This window comes from Drosophila virilis, chromosome 5 (genome assembly GCF_030788295.1).
Source record: "Drosophila virilis strain 15010-1051.87 chromosome 5, Dvir_AGI_RSII-ME, whole genome shotgun sequence".
NCBI classification, from domain to species: domain Eukaryota; kingdom Metazoa; phylum Arthropoda; class Insecta; order Diptera; family Drosophilidae; genus Drosophila; species Drosophila virilis.
Window position 1 is genome coordinate 5,350,364 of NC_091547.1, and position 20,296 is coordinate 5,370,659.

The 20,296-nt window shown below is 40.9% G+C and overlaps 5 protein-coding genes across 9 annotated transcripts; 3 read left to right on the plus strand and 2 right to left on the minus strand.

Annotated features, from left to right (window-relative positions):
• Window positions 1–78: 78 nt before the first annotated feature.
• Window positions 79–1,494, plus strand: LOC6626613 (52 kDa repressor of the inhibitor of the protein kinase). Its single transcript, XM_002048671.4, has 2 exons — window positions 79–682; window positions 736–1,494. The coding sequence occupies exons 1-2, from the start codon at window positions 174–176 to the stop codon at window positions 1,178–1,180; spliced, it is 954 nt and encodes a 317-aa protein (XP_002048707.1). The 5' UTR covers window positions 79–173; the 3' UTR covers window positions 1,181–1,494.
• LOC6626612 (uncharacterized) lies at window positions 1,370–5,258 on the minus strand. The gene is made up of 3 exons (XM_002048670.4): window positions 5,099–5,258; window positions 4,855–4,927; window positions 1,370–2,338 (listed from the first exon to the last, which is right to left on the minus strand). The coding sequence occupies exons 2-3, from the start codon at window positions 4,903–4,905 to the stop codon at window positions 2,147–2,149; spliced, it is 243 nt and encodes an 80-aa protein (XP_002048706.1). The 5' UTR covers window positions 4,906–4,927; window positions 5,099–5,258; the 3' UTR covers window positions 1,370–2,146.
• On the minus strand, window positions 2,417–4,848 carry LOC26531003 (uncharacterized). Its single transcript, XM_015174783.3, has one exon. It carries the CDS (start codon window positions 4,789–4,791, stop codon window positions 3,589–3,591), a length of 1,203 nt encoding a protein of 400 aa, XP_015030269.1. The 5' UTR covers window positions 4,792–4,848; the 3' UTR covers window positions 2,417–3,588.
• A 309-nt stretch (window positions 5,259–5,567) lies between the features above and the next one.
• On the plus strand, window positions 5,568–6,260 carry Tom7 (Translocase of outer membrane 7). The gene is made up of 3 exons (XM_002048669.4): window positions 5,568–5,702; window positions 5,772–5,950; window positions 6,051–6,260. Exons 2-3 carry the CDS (start codon window positions 5,851–5,853, stop codon window positions 6,113–6,115), a joined length of 165 nt encoding a protein of 54 aa, XP_002048705.1. The 5' UTR covers window positions 5,568–5,702; window positions 5,772–5,850; the 3' UTR covers window positions 6,116–6,260.
• Window positions 6,261–6,469: 209 nt separating this feature from the next.
• babo (TGF-beta receptor type-1 babo) lies at window positions 6,470–18,939 on the plus strand. Of its 5 annotated transcripts, none has more exons than XM_032436286.2 (8): window positions 6,470–7,362; window positions 7,486–7,803; window positions 9,502–9,619; window positions 9,741–9,976; window positions 15,625–15,855; window positions 15,984–16,217; window positions 16,284–16,807; window positions 16,874–18,939. In XM_032436286.2, the coding sequence occupies exons 1-8, from the start codon at window positions 7,314–7,316 to the stop codon at window positions 17,054–17,056; spliced, it is 1,893 nt and encodes a 630-aa protein (XP_032292177.1). In that variant the 5' UTR covers window positions 6,470–7,313; the 3' UTR covers window positions 17,057–18,939. The 5 variants fall into 5 exon arrangements, with proteins under 5 accessions (XP_032292177.1, XP_015029575.1, XP_015029574.1 ...); XM_015174089.3 differs by lacking the exon at window positions 9,741–9,976 and adding an exon at window positions 12,532–12,674 and having other exon boundaries at window positions 6,471–7,362; XM_015174088.3 differs by lacking the exon at window positions 9,741–9,976 and adding an exon at window positions 13,829–13,962 and having other exon boundaries at window positions 6,471–7,362.
• Window positions 18,940–20,296: the final 1,357 nt, after the last annotated feature.

Consider the following 20,296-nt stretch of genomic DNA (forward strand, 5'->3'; position numbering starts at 1 on the left):
AAGCGCATTTCACTGTAGTTCCTGCCCAAGAAACTAGTGCCAATGAACTAGTCACAAGCTGAACCGTTGCCGTTGACTTTACGCACTGTACAACACTGTTTGTTTTGTGTGACGTCAATTTTGCTCCGTTTAAGTTGATTTTGAAATTTTGAAAAACTTCGTTTTGCCCACAAATGTTTTGCGCTGTGGAAGATTGCGCAAACCCAAAATCGAAAAATCGCTACTTTCCATTTCCAAAAGATGCCAAGCTATGTGAAAAGTGGACGCTTTTCTGCCGGCGCACCGATACGATAAATACCAAGCTGGAGAAGATCTGTGTGAAGCACTTCCAGGCGGACGACTTTGAAAGAGATTTGCCCTACGAGCTGGGCGTATACAGCAAGCCACGCCCATTAAAACTAAAGCCGAACTCGGTGCCCAGCGTACATAACGAGCAGGAGGCGGAGTACCTAGAGATCGGTTACGTTGAGGAGCAGAAAGCGTTTAGCCATGGCCTAGAATTGAAGAAATCGCGCCAAGCAAGAACTGTGGCACAACGTAAACAAGTTGTGGATGCGCTTATAACGGAATATGATGAACTGCAGCATCAGCTGGAGCATGATGAGGAGGACGATCTGGAAGAGGAGGTTGTGCAGGTGGTGGTCGACGCCGAGGCCTATCTCACAGCTCTAGAGAGCGAAAAGTCTGTAGCGTAGATCTCTTGAAAGAAATCTCCATTAATTGTATTTCTTGCAGCACAAATCTGAGGCGTGAGAACTTTAAAATGAAGCTTGCCGCAGCAAAAGATGCGGCAACAATAGACAAGCTGCAAAAGCAACTGGACAAATGCAAGGAGCGCCATAACGAATTGCTGGACAATCTAAGTAGCACCTGCTCCAAGGCACAAATCCAGAAACTGCAAAGCGGCAAACGCGTTGTCTGCCCAAAGCGAAATCTGCGCGACTCCCGTCTGCTCTATGCAGCCAGTCCAAGTGCCTACCAAAGAAACTATTCCTTGCCCTCCAGGAGAACGCTGCAGCATTGGGAGGCCATGCAGCGTGTTCGGCAGCACAGCTGCAACGGCACGCCAGCTCAAATCGAGCAGCAGCTGCAACAGCAGAACACCTGCCAGCCAATACAAGTTGTAGACATAACGCATATGGATCATAACTATGTTAACAATACAATGGCAGAGCTTTAATTATGTGTGGCATTATTATAGTAGCATATTTATAAGTTAAACATTTGATTAGCGACCGTATTTATGTGCTTATGATTATGATTTATAATTAGTTAATGCGATTAAGAACCTTTGATTTTGATTAACTAAACACAAATTAAAATTTGTCAGTTGATTATAAGAAATAGTTTTTAGAAAACAATCCGTACATTTGATTTTGATAATAATGCATTTATTTAAAGAATATTAATTTGAACTAAAACTAAAAATTTATACTGTGCCGCACAAACGCAGACCATATATAATAAACTTGGCAATTGGACTATTCCCACGTATTCAATTGTTTTTCACTTAGTCGTTTCTCATTTAAAATTTAGAATTTGCATAACTAGGAATATAATTATATATATATATATATATATGTATATATTGCGACTTGTTAACACATACATATATACAGACTATATAAATAAGAACTAAAGGAGGCAAATGAGGATTGCATAGGAGGCCGCACAGCTGACACTTAGAACATCATCACGATCATCATCATCATCATCATCATTAGTAGATAATTAACTATCACAAGTTTTATTCAAATTTTTGTTAGCATTGCGCAACCGTTGCAAGCTTCTCTCTCTCTCTGTGTGTGTGTGTGTGTGTGTGTGCGAACAAGAAAATATATATATATATATATATATATACATACATATACTAATCGGTGCAACTCAAAAAATATATAATATATAATGTGTGACTGACTTCCAATGCATAATGTTTTTGCTCTATTTGGCCATGTCGCTGCCTTCTCTCCCCCCCCTCTCTCTCTTCACTCTGCGTGTGTGTTTTGTGTATGGCTGATGACTTAACTTAAAGAAATATACACTAAATATGAGCATGGGAACTGAGTTGGGTATGTGTAACGCCTCGGACGCTCAGGACATGGCCGCCTTGCAACTGATCTCTCTATCCGTGCTTCCGTACTTTGGCTTAGAGCTTGCGCAGCGCATTGTGTTTGTTGTGCTTCTTGGCCAGCAGCTGCTTCAGGCTGAACGAGGAGAGCGCAATGCCGAACAGGGCCAACATTGTGGCCGAACGGGTCACCACACGGTTCGGCGACGAGGAGCTGGTGGTGAACGCATGACTGCTGTGCGCCGTGGCCTGTGCGGAGAGCGGCGGTGCCTGCGCGCGATAGAGATAAAAACAAGGCAAACAAAGGCATTAGAACAAGTGCGATAAAAACGTTTTAAACTCTTATCATTTGCATAAGTTTCAACTTTTATTGTTTTTGTTTTTGTTTTGTCTATTTTTAACACAACAAACAAAACTCAGCCAAATTGGCCAATTGCCCAAATGTCTGCCGCCGGCTTCTGGTTTCTACTACGCAGCATTCAATTGCCGTTGGCAACAACGGGACATTTGTCTGATTAACCCCACAGCGAATCGTTGGCCACGTTCATTGAACTGATTAAGGCATTAATCGCTTGTAACACCTGTGCGACAATTCCAGCCCCCCCAGTAACGTCATTTATCCATGTACTCCACTCTATTTTACTAGTTTTTGTTGTTGCTGTTGCAATTAGCGCAGCTTTTGCATTCAATGAAAGACGCAAAAAGCTGGAAGCGCGTGGCTTGTGACGTCAGCAAGCACAGCACAGTGAGCGAAGGTTGCTTGAAACGGTGCTCAAAGCAATTGTTTAGCTTGCGGCTGGTCACACTGAGCGAACGCTGCGTAACAATGCACAATAAATTGTGCGAAAAAAATATATAGGTTAATATTTTATAGGGCTGGAAATTTCTTATAGCTTGTGTTAAAAGCAAAATACAATTGCTTAATTTTAATAAAAATTCAAGCTCAGTTTAGTAAAAAAAAAAAACTATGAATAAAAATTATGTATAGGTATAATACAAAATATATGCATGCAAAATTCTGTAATTCCATTTTTTTTTCTACTCTCTATTCGCATTGCCCACCTATCTTTTGACGTCTCTTATTTATAGATTTCGTAAGTGTTTTTAAGACTGTGTCAAGTGTTGAAAATGTGCGCGAATTCTTATTTTGTTGACTTTCCGGCCGACTTGGCACCACTGTGCGTTCATCTTTGGAACTTATCAGCGGCTCGTCGCGCTGCCATACTCAGCGAGCGCCGCACTTGGTTTGACCTGCTTTCCTTCTCTTTTGCTTTCTTGATTCGCAGCATTTCTGGGAGCGCTATCTGCAGATCTCCAAATCGAACATTGCTCAACATGCGCTGGACGCGTGCCGCGCATACATATATAAAGCAGTGACCGTCAAAATTCTCAATGTTTATAAATAAACGGAATTTGTTTGTAAATGGCGGATACATATGCAAATTTTTGGTGGGCGAATTTATTTCGAAAGACAACAAAAATTCCAAATTTGTTATTCTTTTTTCATTTTTTCGCTTTGCTCAATGAATTTGCTTTGCGTTTGCTTCCTGCTCCAGTTCCGGCTCCGTTTCCAGTTCCGATTCACTTTCTGTTTTGCTCCCCTTCTGCCTGCTGACCGCCTCGATGCGCTCCAGCGTCTGCTTCACATCTTGTATGCGCCAACGTGCGCCGCCAGAGGGCGCATTTTCGCGACGCTTGAGATTCCTGCCGCGTGGCGCACGCCTCGTTGCCAGCGTCATCGTTGATGGACGCTTCAGTGCGTCCAGAAACAGACTCGCGGTCTGTGTGGGCGTCGTTACAGCTGTGCTGGACGCAACCTGCGACAGTTGCTCCTGGTGTTTGCGCACCTGTGTGGAGGCCTTGCTCGGCGCCATTTGGAAGATGTTCCGCTTTGCAGTTGGACTCTTGGGTTTGGGCATGGACTGCGGTATGGAGATCGTGTAGACAATGTTGCCAGCTTTGGCACTCAGTTCAAAGGCTGGTTCGGTCTTGGAGCTGGCAGCTGGAGCAGGCGCATTCGGCGGCGAGCTTAGCAGTTCCGTTATGCAAACAGGTTCCGTTAGCAAATCAGGCATAGAATGTGCCGTTGTTGTTGTTGTTGCTTTTGTGGCTGCTGCAACAGGTGAAAGCTTATCACATTGCTCGAGATTGAAGGTGTTTCGACGACTATTGACCGCATTTGCACCGCAGAGCAGCTGCTGCGCACTTTGCCAGTGATTAGGCATGGAGAGAATATCCTCAATGCTGCAGTCATTGCTGGTCGCGTTTGGCATCAAATTGGAATCGCAGCTGTATGCGGCGGCATTCGGCTTGGTGTCACTTGTTTCCAAGTGTGTGGAATCATTGCCTGTTGCCAGCTGTTCGAGCAGCTGCTTAATGAATTCATCATCATCCACATGCGTGGACTGTGATTGCGTCTCGCCCTCCGCCACATCGGAGCAGGAGGAGGACGAGGAGGAGGTGGAGACGGCATCGTTGTGCGGCCAAAGGCAGTTGCGGGATTCACATTTAAGCAGCTGCTCCTCGAGATTCAGGTAAAAGTAGCGCAGCTTGTGATTCAAGCCCTGACTCAGGCATTCAACACACGCATCGCCCGCTTGCAGGCTGTTCATTGTGCGTGCGTGTGTGTGCGCGTGTGTGCTTGTATGTGTAGGTGTGCGAGGAAATATTCCGAACGTGTTTGGGAAATTTCTCTTATGCGTAATTTCCCCTTTGATTTGCATACATTTTTTTTTTTTTGGTATTTGCGAATAAATTGTTTTATGTGATATTTAGCGTATGCTCACCTGTCCGAAGGTTAAACGAAATGCGTACAATCCGATATTAGTTGTTTTCATGGTCCGTACAAGCAATTATTATCTGCAACATACATAAACAAAATTTCGGTTTTGAGCACAAGCCAGCTTACATAATACGAAATTGATTTTTCACTCTTTTTCTTTCTTTTTTTTTTTCTCTCTTTTAGTTTCTCTGCTTCATTGTGTTGGAAAATGTCAGTGTGAAAGTCGTCGACACTTGCTTATCGCTTACATTATATGTGTGAGTTAAATGAATGCGCTGCTCTCTATTCACGTCTCCTCTATTATGCAGTTCCGAGCGTTCTGCGTTCAGATTAATTAAATGTATTAATAAATAAAATGCAAATAATATGCTCTAGCGGGCATGCCACACCATCTGACAGGGCTGCTATGGAAAAGAACTAGTGCTGGCCTCGTGCACATGTGATACAACTAGTGAGGCACGAGTTGGCACGATGCAGCACGAATTGCATATCTAACTAGCAATTATCAGCATGAGAAATATGATTTGATTATCTTGATTACAAACTTAATTGATTGGTTTTTGCATGAAAATATTGTATTGTGTTTGTGATGTACAGGCAAAATTTGTGCACGAGCTCACCTCTAGCAAGAACCTGCCATTTTCCAGCATGCGTTTTCATTGCCAGATCAGGTAACGCTATCGTTTTGTTTACATTTTGTATTGCGATATGGCAAGGTCAATGACAAAGTAGTGTCGCATTTATATCGTACATTTTGTTCAGAGTAGTAGACTTTGCATGAATTATAACAAGCAAGTAAATTATTATAAATCAATGTTTCATATTTAGCATTCCACTTTTTCGAGCTGCTTTGTAAGCGTCATTAATTGACTTGTAGCAAAAACAAAAACTTAACGCGCTTACCAACACTTTCTTTTACAGTCGGTGACTCGCTGCAAAGCCATTTCATAATACAAGCGTGTGCGTGCGAGTTTTGCATTTTTACTAGTAAGAAATCAAAATGGTTCTTTCTGATGGTGCTAAGGAACGTCTAGGCGTTGTTGTGGATGTCATTCAGACCACATTCCACTGGGGATTTGTGCCAATGGTCCTTTATTTGGGTAAGTGTCTACAGCACGTGCGATAAGAAGAAGCAGCGCTGCAAATGTTATCTATTGATTTTATATGGACGCTCATGTTTTCTATATTTTTATAATATAGGATTCTCGAAAGGTGCAGAGCCTGGCATGCCGCCACTGTCGCTTTTAAGTCTCTTGTGGCAATAAATATTTCATAATGGAAAAAGCAACGGCAGCGTCCTCATCGTTAAATTAACAAAATGTTCTTGTTGACTGCTTGGCATTTTCACATACCTAGTACCTGTAAGAACAGCTGGCGGAAATAAATTTCTGTTATAACAATTTAAAAAAATGCTTCGTGATTCGAACAGTGATAATTGCTGTAAATATATTTAAATAAATTTCGAGACAAATATCCAAATTGAATATTGATATTAAATTTGTATGGTATCACTGGTTGCGCTGTAACCAGTGGCAGCGCCGTACAGTGCGTACTCAGTATTTTTTTCTTAGCAGAAATACAGTATTTTCGCTTTAAGTCGAAACGGTCACACTGCTCACATCGTTCGCAAAACTACTCGCACTCAGACGGGTTTTCCGCTGATTTCGTTCAACAAAAATTCATATATAACAAATAAATAATACAATTTAACGCAAACACATAACTGCACCATACAATTTAAAGTGCTGGCCACTAGTGTAAATAAGTTTCAGTTGCTAAACAAGCCGCTAAAGTGCCAAACTCACGTGATGAAAATACGGCTGAAAACTTCAACGTAAAAGTGGGAGGGGATACGAATTTTTCTAATTGGATTTGCAAGAAGTGTACGAATTTGTTCAGATCAATCGCGTTTAACTGTGTTTAATGTGTGCCAGGTGCAACAAGACAAAAATAAATAAATAATGCCAAATATTGCCAAATAAGAAACCAAATGGTGGCTGCTCGTTAAACGAATGCACAAACAAAATGTAAGCTCGCCGCGGTTGCAAGCAGAGCGCGAGGCCGACTTCGAGTCCCCCTTTTACCCACACACGCCCACCGCCCCCCTTCCCCCGTGTCCTATACAATAAATGCGCAATACAAAGCAAATTAGTTGCCGCCGTCTGCAGTCGACGTTGACTGCTGCGCTGCCGTCTCCTTTACATAGTTTTGTTTGTGTCGTCAACAAGGAGTGAAAAATAAGTTTGCTGCGGCTGCTCCACTGCCCCTCCCACCTCAGCACACCCGATCCCCACACAGACTTTGAGCTAGCGCGCGCTTGTGCGTGTGCTGTGTGTGTGTGTGTGTGTGTGTGTGTGCGCGCGGGGAAAACAAAAGAAAAGCACAAAAACGAAAACAATAACAAGCGCCAGGCGCACGGACAGCGCTGCGTTTATCAAATAAAGCAAATACAATACAAACAAAATGTGGACGCAGCTGCTCTGCCTGCTGGCGCTGCTCAACGCCAGCTGCGGTAAGTGCCAGGACACAACTCGTGTCTCATTTTTTGTTTTTTTTTATATTCGTTTTCGTTTATTTTGAAGGTGCGAAACTAACCTAAATTTATGTTTTCTCTGCCCTCTCGCTCTGCCTGCAGCTTCGCCCGTTGAGATTGTCGTACAACCAACTGAAGCTGGCCACAAATTGCTGCCAGCGGCGACAACAACAACAACAAATGAAACAGCTGGCGCTTATCTAACGAAATCGTCGCTGCCTTTTGCTGATAACAGCGGCCATGGCAACAACAACAACAGCAATAACAGCAACAACTCTGTGCCCATACAATTGCCCGCAACAGACGCTGCCTCAGGCTCTGCCGTCGCCGTCGCCGCCGCCGCCGCCGCTGCTGCTGCTGCCCCTCAGCAGAGAATGTCGGCGCCGACTTATCCGCCGCTGCAGAACAAGAAGCACGAGAGTAAGTCCAAAACGCAAAACAGAAGCAAGCCTCGCGTGACTTTAACACCTCGCAAGAGCAGCTCTACCAGCCCCTCCCCCTCCCCCTCCCCCTCCCCCTTCCCTGCTGTCTGTCTGTCTGTCTGTCTCTGACATGTCTCGCCTCTTGCCGTCTCGTGACGTCAGCGCGCGCTCCGTCGACTCTGTCAATGCGCTGCGGCTCAGACAAAGCTCTTCAAGTCGTCCCCTGCCCCCCCCCCCCCCCCCCCCCCCCCCCCCCCCCCCACTCCCCCCCCCACTTACTTGCATTGCAGTTCACCCACCCCCGCGCCAGCTCGTATTGCATATGCAACTGCTGCAGCTCGAAACTGGCGCGCAACGTCGACAGCGACGCCAGCGGCGACGTCGACTTCGTCTGGGTTCTTTATGCTTTCCGCTTTGCACTTGTCTTCTACTTCTTGTTGTTGTTGTGTGTGTGTGTTTTTTTATTATGCTAAATGCCTTTTGTTTTACTTGTTTTTTTTTTTTTTGTTTCCTTTATTATTTGTTTTTTTTTTCCTCTTGTAATCCGAGTCCGCCCACTTGAGGCGAAAAAGGTTGTGGGTGGGGGAGGGGGGGGGGGGGGTTTGTCTGCGATCGTTTAAGAAAATCAATACGAATTATGATTAATGCATCTTTAAATGGGGAGGGCTACCTGCGACTTGCTAATTGGCATCAAGCAGCGGTCAAAATGGGGTTTGAGTAGCGAATCTGGTTGGGATCGTGTCCTGGAATGCTAACTGGAAAGTTTTCGTATACCCTGCACACGTTTGGAGATGGCCAAACAAGGGTATATTGGTTTTGTGCAGTTGTATGTAACGGAGGAGGCCTCTTTGACGGTACAGAGAATATATATTCTCGTTCATGCGTCCTTATGTATTCGCCAGACGCTCTTTGAACCTGTAAGAACCATCGATCAATTGCTTCGTTTCCAAACAATCGATAGACATTGTTATCGAAATCATGTTTCTTGAGGATATCTCTTAGTTATTGAGTGTTAGATTCCACATATTCTATTTCCTGCTTATCCGTAATATAGTTGCGGTAAAGCTTGAGCTTTTGGTTTTGGGTAGAAGCAGAGGTTCAGGGTATTTACTCGTCGGTCATTCCCAAATAAAGCTCCCACTAATTTTTAATGGTATCTTATGTAGACATATTTTATATTATTTAGATAGATGGAGATGTTATAGATTCATTAATTTAAAAGTTTTAATTTCAATTCCTTTAAAAAGAAAAAGATTTCAAACATTCGCAGATAGAAACTCTTTACTTATAAGAACATCTATGTATTGCGCAATAGATTTTTAATACTGAAACATTGGAGTTTTCCACCCATTTAGGTGAAATGGAAGTGAAAATCCGTTGTATGCTTATTGCGAATTTGTTTATTAGATCCATATTTTGTTGGAGGTTTCCACCCGTTTGGGTGAAATGGAAGTGAAAATCGGTCTTATGCTTATTGCGAATTCGTTTAGTGGATGCATATTGCATATTATCGGTGGAGGTTTTCACCCTTTTAGGTGAAATGGAAGTGAAAATCGGTTTTATGCTTTCAGCGGATTTGTTAAGTAGATGCGTAATTTGATTGAGATCGATTCGTTTCACAAGTAAACTTTAAATTCTAAATACCCATTCATTCTGGTATTATGTGCTTTAAATATTTAAATCTTTTGCCCCACAGAAACGATCAAGTGCCATTGCGATATCTGCAAGGAGACGAATCACATATGCGAAACGGATGGATATTGTTTCACCTCCGTGGAAAAGGACACTGATGGCAAAATAATCTTCAGTTTTCGGTAAGTTTTTAGCTGCCATTTTTATGGGCATTGATCGAAACAACAACAAACGACAACAACAATGGAAAAACTGTTCATTTTGTGACCGTTGTCTGTGTCTGTTGCAAATCCCGTTGCGTAGCTGCCTCAACATGTCGCAGAGCTTCCCGCCGGGCCGTTTCATTTGGTGCAACGATGGCCGCCAAGGTGGGCCCACGGCACGTCCAGCCGCACGCCGGGGCGGTCATGCCTGTTGCAATGATCGTGACTTTTGCAATCGCCAACTGCGTCCGGTTATCAAGTACTATGCGCTGTCCACGGCCACGCCAGGTGCTGGTCCGGAGTCGGTGTCGCTGGCGCCGTCGGTTATCTACGAAGGTGCGCTATGCTGTGCACGTGTTTAACGCCCAACACCTCCAACCCCAAAACGCCCCCGTTCCATATTCACAATTGCTCTTCTAACTGAAAACAGAAAACAAAAAGAAAAACGCACGTCGTTCCAGTTGCTTTGTTCCCATTTTGTTGTTCCTTTGAACTAGTTCGTTCTCTTCTATATATGCTCGTGTTGAGTTCGACTTGAACGTGAACATAACCCAAAACAATATCAAATGCAGCGCACACTACTAAAACCCAGCAACAACAACAACAACAACAACAGCCAGCTTAGCTCCTGGCAACTAGAGTTATTTTTTTTTTTTTACTATTTTTGATTGCCACTAACCAGACTGAGTTCTAATTAGCAACTGGCCCAAAGACAGCGGCGACAACAACAAAAGCAACAAAAACAACAAAGCTGAAAACAAAAAAAAAATATTACTAATTCGTTTTCTTTCTCTTTCTCTGTTTCGCTTATTGTCTTTCACCCGACCGCTCGTGTACACCCGACGAAAACAATCAAATCAATTTACTAAAAAATACCAAAAAAAAAATAAATAAAAAAAAATACGCTACGCGCGCGCTCTGCATTGTCTCTCGCTGTTTCCACTCGCTCGCCCGCCTGGCCAATGCTCTTTGCCTCGCTCAATCTCCCTCTCTCTCTCTCTCTCTCTCTCTCTCTCTCTCTCTCTCTCTCTTACTATCTGTTTAAAACGCAACATACTTACCAAATAACTGTATATTGGTCTACCATTGCTGTACAGTTGCCTCGATAAGCGCTACGAGCTGTATCGTGAGCCGCTGGAATGCCTCTCAAGTCGCAGTAAACAAGATACGTTTAAAATTAGCTGTTGTAATAAGGATTTCTGCAATAAAGAAGAGCTTATGAAAAGGATATTTGAAACAGGTACAGCAAACAGATAAAAAAAAAAAATAACAAAAAAAGAAACCAAATATAAATAACAAATACAGACGAAAAAAAAAAAACAACTATAGGAAACCAAACAATAAACTACTTATTTTCTCGCTCTCTCTATCTCTCTCACTCTGTCTTTATAAAAAGCTTTTTGGTTTGCACTTCTTTTGTACTCTGCGCTAATTTTGCACTGCAACAACAACAACAACAACAACAAAATAAACACACTCTCTTCTCTTTTTTTTTTTTTTGTATGCACTACAATAATAATAGTAATTATAATATTAATAATTTTATTTCGATTTGCACAAGAATTTAGTAGGCGCCTTATAATTGACCATAAATTCGTATTTATTTCGGTATATTTACTTATCTTTTTTTTGTATTTTTTAATTTAGTAAATATTTAACTTTTCTATTTGCACTTTGTTCGCTTTTTGCTGCTCGTCCTCTGTTTAGTAGATTCTTCTTCTTTATTTGTTTTTCTTTTTTTTTTGCACGTTTTTTGCCTCGGCTGTTGCTCTGCTCTATCTATTTATTGTATCTCTTTGACTATCTCAGCTACACCCACACCAATCTAGATAAAGAAAAAAAAAAAAACCAAATTATTACGAAAATGTAGTTTTTCAATTAACTTTTGCATGCCAAATAAAATTTGTATACTTTTCGATTGTAGACGCTTTTTAGAAGTAGAAAAAGTAGCTATTATTATCGTATTAGGTGTGGCATATGCATACTTTTTGCAGTAGCTGTGAGATCAGTCAGTTTTCAGTGTTGGTAAATATATTAACTGTACAGTTCGTGCTGCAGTGGGCACTGCTTTAAGAGTTTCATAAATACATACAACGATTTTTAATGATTGCCAATTTTCTTTTAACTCTTCGCTGCAACGTTTTTTCGACCAAATGTTGGGTACACGATTCTTCTAGTTTATTGTTTCTTACTCTCATTCGGATTTGTAATATATTTGTATATAACCTGCTTTAACTTTCAGTAGTCCCTTTTAATAAGCTTAATATAAACTACGCCCCCTTTGGACCACGCCTCTGCTGCACGCTCGCTGCGCTTCAACTAAAAGTTACCTTCGACATTCTCAAATGCTCTTCTTAAAAACTCACCTCGTTCCACTTGGTTTGTTCTTTTGAGCTAGCTCGTTCTCTTCTACAACTCGTGTTGAATTCGATCTAAAAGTGAACATACCCAAAGGAAAAGTGTATAATAAATAAATCCAGCGCACAGCAACAGCAGCAACAACAACAACAGACAGCTTAGCTCCTGGCAACTAGAGATATATTTTTTTTGCTTTTGTTTTGATTGGTTTCTAACCAGACTGAGTTCTAATTAGCAACTGGCCCAACAACAACAAACAGTATTGCTCTCTCTCTCTCGCTCTCTGTTTCTCTCGTGTACACTGGAAGAACAAATGACAGCTACTCAAAAAATACCAAAAAAAAACACGCGCTCGTTCCGCTCTCTGTGCTGCGTTGTCTCTCTCGGTCTCCCGCTCTCTCTTTGTTTCACCTCGCTCCTTACGATCGCCTGCCATCTCGTTCGCTCGCTGCGCCCCGCTCTTGTTCGCCATTTAATTTAAAACACAACATACCCACCAAATAACTGTATATTGGTTTACCATTGCTGTACAGTTGCCAAGATAACCGTTACGAATGGTACCGCAAACCGCTCGAATGCCTCACGAGTCTCGTTAAACAAGATACTTTTCGAATTAGCTGTTGTGATAAGGATTTCTGCAATAAAGATGTGCTCATGAAGAGGATATTTGAAACAGGTACAGCAAACCGATAACAAAAATAAAAAAAAATAAACAATTAAAAATATAAGTAACAAGTAAATAAATAAACGTCGAAAGAAAACAAAACAACAAACTATTGATTTACTCTGGCTTTTTGGTTTGCACCTCTTTTGCTCTCTGTGCTAATTAAGCACCTTCTTTGTATGCACTATATGGTAAATTAAATAATATTATTAATTTTATTTCGAGTGAAAAGAACTTATATTCCTATTTATTTAGCTATTTTTCGTTTTTGGTAAATACTTAACGTTTCTTTTTCGTCCTCTTTCGATAAGTGAAGTTTTTTTAGTTGCCTCTGATCTATCTATTGTATCCCTCTGACTATCTTAACACAAACACTTACACCTATAAAAAAAATAATGTTTTTTTAATACAAATTCTGCATGCCCAATAATTTTCGATAGTAGATGCTTATGAGAAGAAGAAAAACTCAATTGTGCAGATATTTTGCCATGGATATGCAGTAGGTGTATTCATGAGTTAGTTGTGGATTCAGTGTTGGTAAACTTTAATACGATGCAATTGAGCTGCTGGTGAAACTGGTTTCATGCATTTTCTGTTCGTTGTACTTCGGTGAAATTCGACTAATTTTTTCTGTTGGCCGAAATGCTCTCACCTGGTGCTTTGACTGTGCTGTCCTGTACTATTATTGAGAGGTCTAGTATTTTTGTATATAACCGAATTTGGGACCCTATTGGACTGCTTTAAACCCCGCTGCTGCTGCTGTCGCAAAACCCCTCTGAACAAAACCAAGCCCCCTTAGACCACGCCTCTGCTGCACGCTCGCTGCGCTACAGCCAAAAGATGATGCAACATTTAGTGCTTAAGTAGAAAACAACAACAACAACAACAACAACAATAAACAACTGCAATTGCAACTATAACAACAGCTGCTTATCAACTGCACACGCATCAACAACAACAACAACAACAACCAATGCAACAACAACAACAACAACAACTAGCCCACTTTTTTTTGCTATTTGTGCAAAACTATTTACAAAATAAACAATTTTTGCCTAACTTAGTAGTAACTAAAATTCTAGCATTTAGTATTAAACACTACTACTTGAAAAAAAAAAAAGAAGAAAAAACAAAAAACTACTCTGTATATGTATGTATGTATGTAGATGCCTGCCCCTTGCAATACACTTACCACCCGAAGATCCCGCCTGGTGTCATGATAATACACCCATCTCCTCCACAAAATGTTGTCAAGATGATTTTTGCAATACGCGCGAAAATTACAATGGTGTTATACCAGGTGAGAGTTGCTTAAACCCCCCACTCCGCACCACACTCACCTTTCACCACAACCAACCGTGTCATTCCACCAAATATCCCACCATACCCATTCATCATATTGCATACGGCACACCACAACATCAGCGGGCACAGTTTTTCACCACACTCGCAAACACGCGTCGTGTCCACCTTTGCTCCCCCCCTCCCCCCGCCCACACCCTTAGACGTTTTGCCATTGGTGCCACGCCCATGTCATTGCACCGCCACATTTGCGTTTTTGTTAGACAGACATTTTTGTAGCACACGCAGCAATACACACAGACCAACACACACACACACACACACACACACACACACACATACCTGTCACACTGTCGCTAGCCCCTTTCCACGCAGCCTCTGCTCCACATTTACATGCGTCTTGAAAAAAAAAAAAAAGTTTTGGTTTGTTGGGATTTCTCCTTCCTTTTCCATTTCACACACACACACACAGACACACATATACACGCGCGCACACTGGATGCACCATTTTTTTGTATTTTTTTGTTGTTGTTGCGTATTTCACCTTGTCTGGCGCGTTGTTTTGCGGCCTCGTCGTTACTCCCCCGCCAGAAGCTCACCCACGCCGCCCACTTGTCGCTTGCTGTGTTTTCGAGTTGTCTGCTGACCTTTCGCATCATTCATATTGACTTGTTAAAAACACGACGCATACAAAAGCCAAACAACTGTAAAAAAAAGGAAATATGCAAAAAGAAGAGAATTAAAAGCAACAACAACAACAACAACTGTCTCAAGGGGGCCACCAGCCAGCGAACAACAACAACAACAACAACAAGAACAAGAACCGCAACGAGCATAAGAGGCAGAAGAAGCAGCAGCAGACATCGCTTTTTGTTGCTGTCGCTCTTGCCGCTCTCTCCCACTCTACCGCTCTCCCGCTCACTCGCCGCCTGCTTGTCTGCGATAATTCTGTCTGCGTCCTCCGTTTCTGTTTGCTGTTTATGCAAGTCGCTGCTGCATTCATATTCATTCATGTGCTGCAGCTGCATGGCAATGTTAGCGTCGCTGTCGACGTTGACGTCGCTGCCTAACGGCATCATTCCATTCATTTATGGCCGCATTTTTGTGTGTTTTGCTGTCTGCAGCCTATTTGTTTCCCCGCCGCGCTCATCTAAATATTATTGTTAGTTGTGTGTTCGCTCATTTCTATGTATGTATGTGTATGTATGTGTGTGTGTGTGTGTGTGTGTGTGGGTTCGTCTAAATATGTGCGTGCTTGTTTACAGTTTATTGCTCTGTAGCTTTTAAGTTTGCGCCGTCAAGTATGCAAAGGTTTGTAAATATGTAACTACCAAAAGTCATAAACAGGTTAGTGCCAATTACAACATACATATATACACATATACAGGCACACACACAGAAACTAATAACTAACATTTAATTGTTATAAATGCACCTTGGGTTGTTTTTCTTTTTGTTTATATATTTTGTTTTTATTATTTGTTTTGTTATTGGTTTTCGTTTTAGCTCTAATCAAATGGCTTGTTCTTATGCATGTTGTCTTCTCACTTATTCACTAACTTTCTGGCATTTAATTTTCCATTAATTCTCACGCTCAGCTTTTTTGCAGCCTTCAGTTTGAAGTTGATATGAGAATTAATAAGCTGTCTGTTCCAATTAGATTTTATGCCCAATAAGACACTGACTAGTTGGCAATTGGTGGTCATCATTGTGGGCGTCACCGTGATTATCTGCTTTACCGGCACCATGGCCTGGTATTATTGTCAGCGCCGCAAGCGTTTGGCGAATGGACGACCCTTCGCCAAGGAGGACTCTGTCTACGATCCCATACTGAATGGCAACACTACGCTACATGATATTATTGAGATGACAACCTCGGGCTCCGGATCCGGTGAGTGTGATTGGATTCACTGCCATTGTCAGGATCAATTCCATACGCCCGGAATCCTTAGTCTAAATCCTTCTCAAGGGCTCGTTAAACAACCTCTTATCTTTACCCCTCTCGCTGCCTCTTTCCAGCTGGTCTGCCGCTGCTCGTGCAGCGCTCCATTGCACGCCAGGTGCAACTGTGTCATGTCATTGGCAAGGGACGTTTCGGTGAGGTGTGGCGCGGTCGCTGGCGTGGCGAGAATGTCGCCGTCAAGATCTTCTCCAGTCGCGAGGAGTGCTCTTGGTTCCGCGAGGCGGAGATTTATCAAACCGTCATGTTGCGTCACGAGAATATATTGGGTTTCATTGCAGCGGACAACAAGGGTGAGTGGCTGCACTTTGAGACTATTCCTTAACTGTTGCTAATCCTAAGCTTCAACCTGTTCGCAGACAACGGCACCTGGACACAGCTTTGGCTGGTCACGGACTACCATGAGAATGGCTCGCTGTTTGATTATTTGACCACACACTGTGTGGACACCAATGTCATGTTGAATATGGCGCTGAGCATTGCCACGGGACTGGCGCATCTGCACATGGACATTGTGGGCACGCGGGGTAAGCCCGCTATAGCGCATCGTGATCTCAAATCAAAGAACATACTGGTCAAGTCGAATTTGAGCTGTGCCATCGGTGATCTGGGCCTGGCGGTTAGGCATGTGGAGAAGGATGACTCTGTGGATATACCCTCCACGCATCGCGTCGGCACCAAACGCTATATGGCGCCCGAGGTGCTCGACGAGAGCATGAACGCCCAGCACTTCGATTCGTACAAGCGTGCGGATGTCTACGCCTTTGGCCTGATACTCTGGGAGATAGCGCGTCGCTGCAACATGGGCATGATCTATGAGGAATATCAACTACCCTACTGGGATGCCGTGCAGCCCGATCCGAGCATCGAGGAAATGAAGAAGGTCAGACCAGAAACCTTATGACAATATCTAAATTACTAATTGTAGCATTTGGCTTGTGCCCTGCAGGTGGTTTGCATTGAGAAGAGCCGGCCGAATATACCCAATCGCTGGCACGGCTCCGATGTGCTGCACAACATGGCCAAGGTCATGAAGGAGTGCTGGTATCCCAATCCTGTGGCGCGACTCACAGCGTTGCGCATCAAAAAGACGCTGGCCAGCATACGTGTCGAGGACAAGGTCAAGAACTGATTGTGGCTCTAGTGCGTAGACCAAGAATGGAATGCGTTTTATTTTCGTTTGATTTTGTTTTCGTCATTCATGTAAAAGCGTTGTGTGCATTGCAACTCGTGTAACCTGTAACCTGGCCCCGTGTTACCTTCAAGCGACAACAAAGCAGCAAAAGAAAACTAAGCTAACTAACCGAAACTAACTAACAAATACATTGTAAATACTTAGGTCTAACCAAATACCAAACGCCAATCCCCCCTCGCCCCACACCCAGATTCATACAATGCCAATCCTACATGCTTTGCATATGTATATGAACTGTGCTCGTTTTTAGATTATCTGTTGCATTTCGCATTGACTTTATACTTTTGTACATATATATATATATATATCCATATATATTTCGTTTGACATTTTCTGCTGAGATTCGCTTCGTTTTTCCGTACGTGCAGGCAGCGGCGCGCCACAAAATCGCCGCACTGCCAAATGTGCTAAAAACAAAAACAAAAACCACAAAAAAAAAAAACAATGAAATGAAAAACACAATTAGGGCCTAAATATGTATACACCTAATACAAAGCATGCATATATTTTTTATAGCCACTGTTCACAAAAATATATATACAAAGAAAAAAAAAAAAACAAAAAAAAAATATACATACAGTTAAAAGACTTTGCCAAGACTGAGCAGCAGTGAGAACAGCAAAAAAAAAAAAAAAAAAAAAAAAAAAATACACAAAAATAAAATGAATATCCCCCAGAGAAATCAATCGCAAGTTACAAATAACGAATTCCAGCTGGCAGGCAATTTTTGTGCTGCATTAAATATCCATATTGTAATCGTATATAGAAACCTTACATCTAGAAATATGAAAACAGTTTTTTAGGCGTTTATCGTTGACGAAAAATTTCAACAAACAAAAAACTCAGGAACTCTTGAATTACAACAAAAAAACAAAAAAAATTGATTAAAGCAAAGTAAATAACAACAAATAATAAATTGTTTGGCGCGCCGACTGCTGCATGCCACGCCCACATCCATGCCACCCAAATGCTGTTGCTGCTGTGTGTGTGTGCGTCTCCTAAGCTAATTATACATATACACACATCTTATCTATATCTATATATATATATATATGTATATTAGATAATTAAGCATAATGCATAAATCGCTTTAAGTTCTTCTATACGTATACTTCATGCAACCAAACATTTTGTTTACCATTTTCCCATTTTACATCATTTTGATTTTCTTTTTAGTTCTGTTATAACCAAAGCTTGTTCTTCCTATTTTTACTGTAGTCATAAAACGACAACTAAACAAGTTGAGTTGAGCAAAAGAATAGATATATATTTATATATATATATAAACGATAAATATATTTATATTTATGTAAATGTATATTTGCTTGCATTGTAAGAAACTTGAACAAAACATATTCATAAACATAACAAAGCATAATGCTGATAATTAGAAACTTTAAGTCATTTTGCAACACTGCAACACCTAGATTAACTGTGTTGTCTGTCGTGTCATGAATCATTTTCAAAGTTGAGCTAAATGTTTTAAATGTCTGCACCACACACACTCACACACTCACACACACATACACACACTCGCACAACAAACCAGCCATAGCCAAGCAAATGTAACAGACCCAAACACAAACCTGCAATAGTAGTTTCTATACATGAAATGTTTTCCCCAAAACATAATTTACACAAACGCCAAGAGATTAAAGTACACTACAAATTATAAAAGAGAGAAGAGAAAACATTAATTTAACATATACATCAAGCTACAAGTAAGCATCATATATATTATAATTATTATGTATAACAATTCGATTTGATATGCGTATAACGAAAAAGAAAACAAAAAACTATATATATATGAACCTAAACTAGATTGTTATAACTTTCGGCCTGCGAAATTTGATTTCCTATTAATTTAGGCAACTGAAAAGAATTATGAAATACGTTTACATTAAGTTCCAACTAATTTCCTGTAATTCGAAACCTTTTTCAGTTAAAAAAAAAACAAAAACGAAGAAAGTAAAATGTAATTTAAGTTTTTACAAAAGAATATTCCTGTAATTGTAAAATGTGTAAATAATAATTGAAAGTGAAACAACACAATTTGTAATATTGTTAAAATGATAAATGTTTAACTATGCCAGAAACCCCAATCGCTCCCGCAATCCAGATAGACTCCACCCTCCCCGCCCACAACTTACGTTGTTTCGTTCCATTTTTAAAAGTTTAACAGAACCTAACGTAATCAAAGATTCCATAATACAATATCGCGCGATAGAGGCAAAACTTGAATAGTACTGAGTTTAATATTGAAACAAACCGAAGAGAAAAAAGAAAATACTTTAAAAGACTTGAACAACAAATGCGCAAGAGAAACAACATTTTTTGAAAATCTAATATAAATAATTATTTCCTATTTGCCAGCTAAGAAAACTTATTTTTTTTTTTTTGAGAAATTTTGCAATTAAAGAATAACATGATTTAAATCTGATTTAAGTGTTAGGCTCAAGCGTAAAAGGATTTTGTTTTTTGACATGTGTATTAATCGTAATTGGAGAAAGTCGAGAGAAAGTTGAGCGAAAGTCGAGAGTTGCAGAGAAATTGATCAGGATGTGAATTGGAATTTTGGATATGTGTATGTGAAGCATTTACGGTGTACTGTTAAAAACAAAAAACAAAAAACAAAACAAAAAAACGATAAAAAACAAACAAAGAAAAAACAAAACAAAAAGCGTTGAAAGTGTAAACAGAGTCTAACTTTTAGCTTTAAGCTGCGTTTTTACTGGCACTTTAAATAAAACAAAAAAAAAAAAACAAAAAATATTTGTAAAAAAAAAAAAAACAAAAATGTTCAACTGTACAAACAGTGGCACAACTGTTGTGCTCAACAGTTGGTTGACTTTCATTTTTTGGGCTTTTTCCTTTTGGGTTTTCTCGTCACTTTGCAGTGCAAAGGTCAAGAGTTCAAAGTCTTTTATTTATTTTGCCATTGGACCCAAATGTTTTCTTAATTCAAATTTGAATAGCAAATGCTTCGCACAGGTTTTTGTCCTTGTGAAATTTCAGCTTGGCAAGCGCAAAAAAAAATGTTCTCATTCCTCTTTTTATTTTCAATCGATTTTTACAGGTTCGCCGCGAGGTCATTTGCATATACAAATAGCCCAAAATTGAAGGTTCCAGCCACAGGCACACATATGACGTTGCACAGGTGAGGGTCATAATTCC

Excerpts from the sequence above, each read along its gene's own strand:
- LOC6626613 (XM_002048671.4), top strand. The coding sequence starts at position 174 with ATGTTTTGCGCTGTGGAAGATTGCGCAAACCCAAAATCGAAAAATCGC. Across the intron at positions 683-735 it reads ACAGCTCTAGAGAGCGAAAA|CACAAATCTGAGGCGTGAGA; the intron begins GTCTGTAGCGTA and ends TATTTCTTGCAG.
- LOC26531003 (XM_015174783.3), bottom strand. The coding sequence starts at position 4,791 with ATGCAAATCAAAGGGGAAATTACGCATAAGAGAAATTTCCCAAACACG.
- LOC6626612 (XM_002048670.4), bottom strand. The coding sequence starts at position 4,905 with ATGAAAACAACTAATATCGGATTGTACGCATTTCGTTTAACCTTCGGA. Across the intron at positions 2,339-4,854 it reads TTCGTTTAACCTTCGGACAG|GCACCGCCGCTCTCCGCACA; the intron begins GTGAGCATACGC and ends TATCGCGCGCAG.
- Tom7 (XM_002048669.4), top strand. The coding sequence starts at position 5,851 with ATGGTTCTTTCTGATGGTGCTAAGGAACGTCTAGGCGTTGTTGTGGAT. Across the intron at positions 5,951-6,050 it reads GCCAATGGTCCTTTATTTGG|GATTCTCGAAAGGTGCAGAG; the intron begins GTAAGTGTCTAC and ends TTTATAATATAG.
- babo (XM_032436286.2), top strand. The coding sequence starts at position 7,314 with ATGTGGACGCAGCTGCTCTGCCTGCTGGCGCTGCTCAACGCCAGCTGC. Across the intron at positions 9,620-9,740 it reads AAAATAATCTTCAGTTTTCG|CTGCCTCAACATGTCGCAGA; the intron begins GTAAGTTTTTAG and ends CCCGTTGCGTAG. Across the intron at positions 16,808-16,873 it reads GCATCGAGGAAATGAAGAAG|GTGGTTTGCATTGAGAAGAG; the intron begins GTCAGACCAGAA and ends TGTGCCCTGCAG.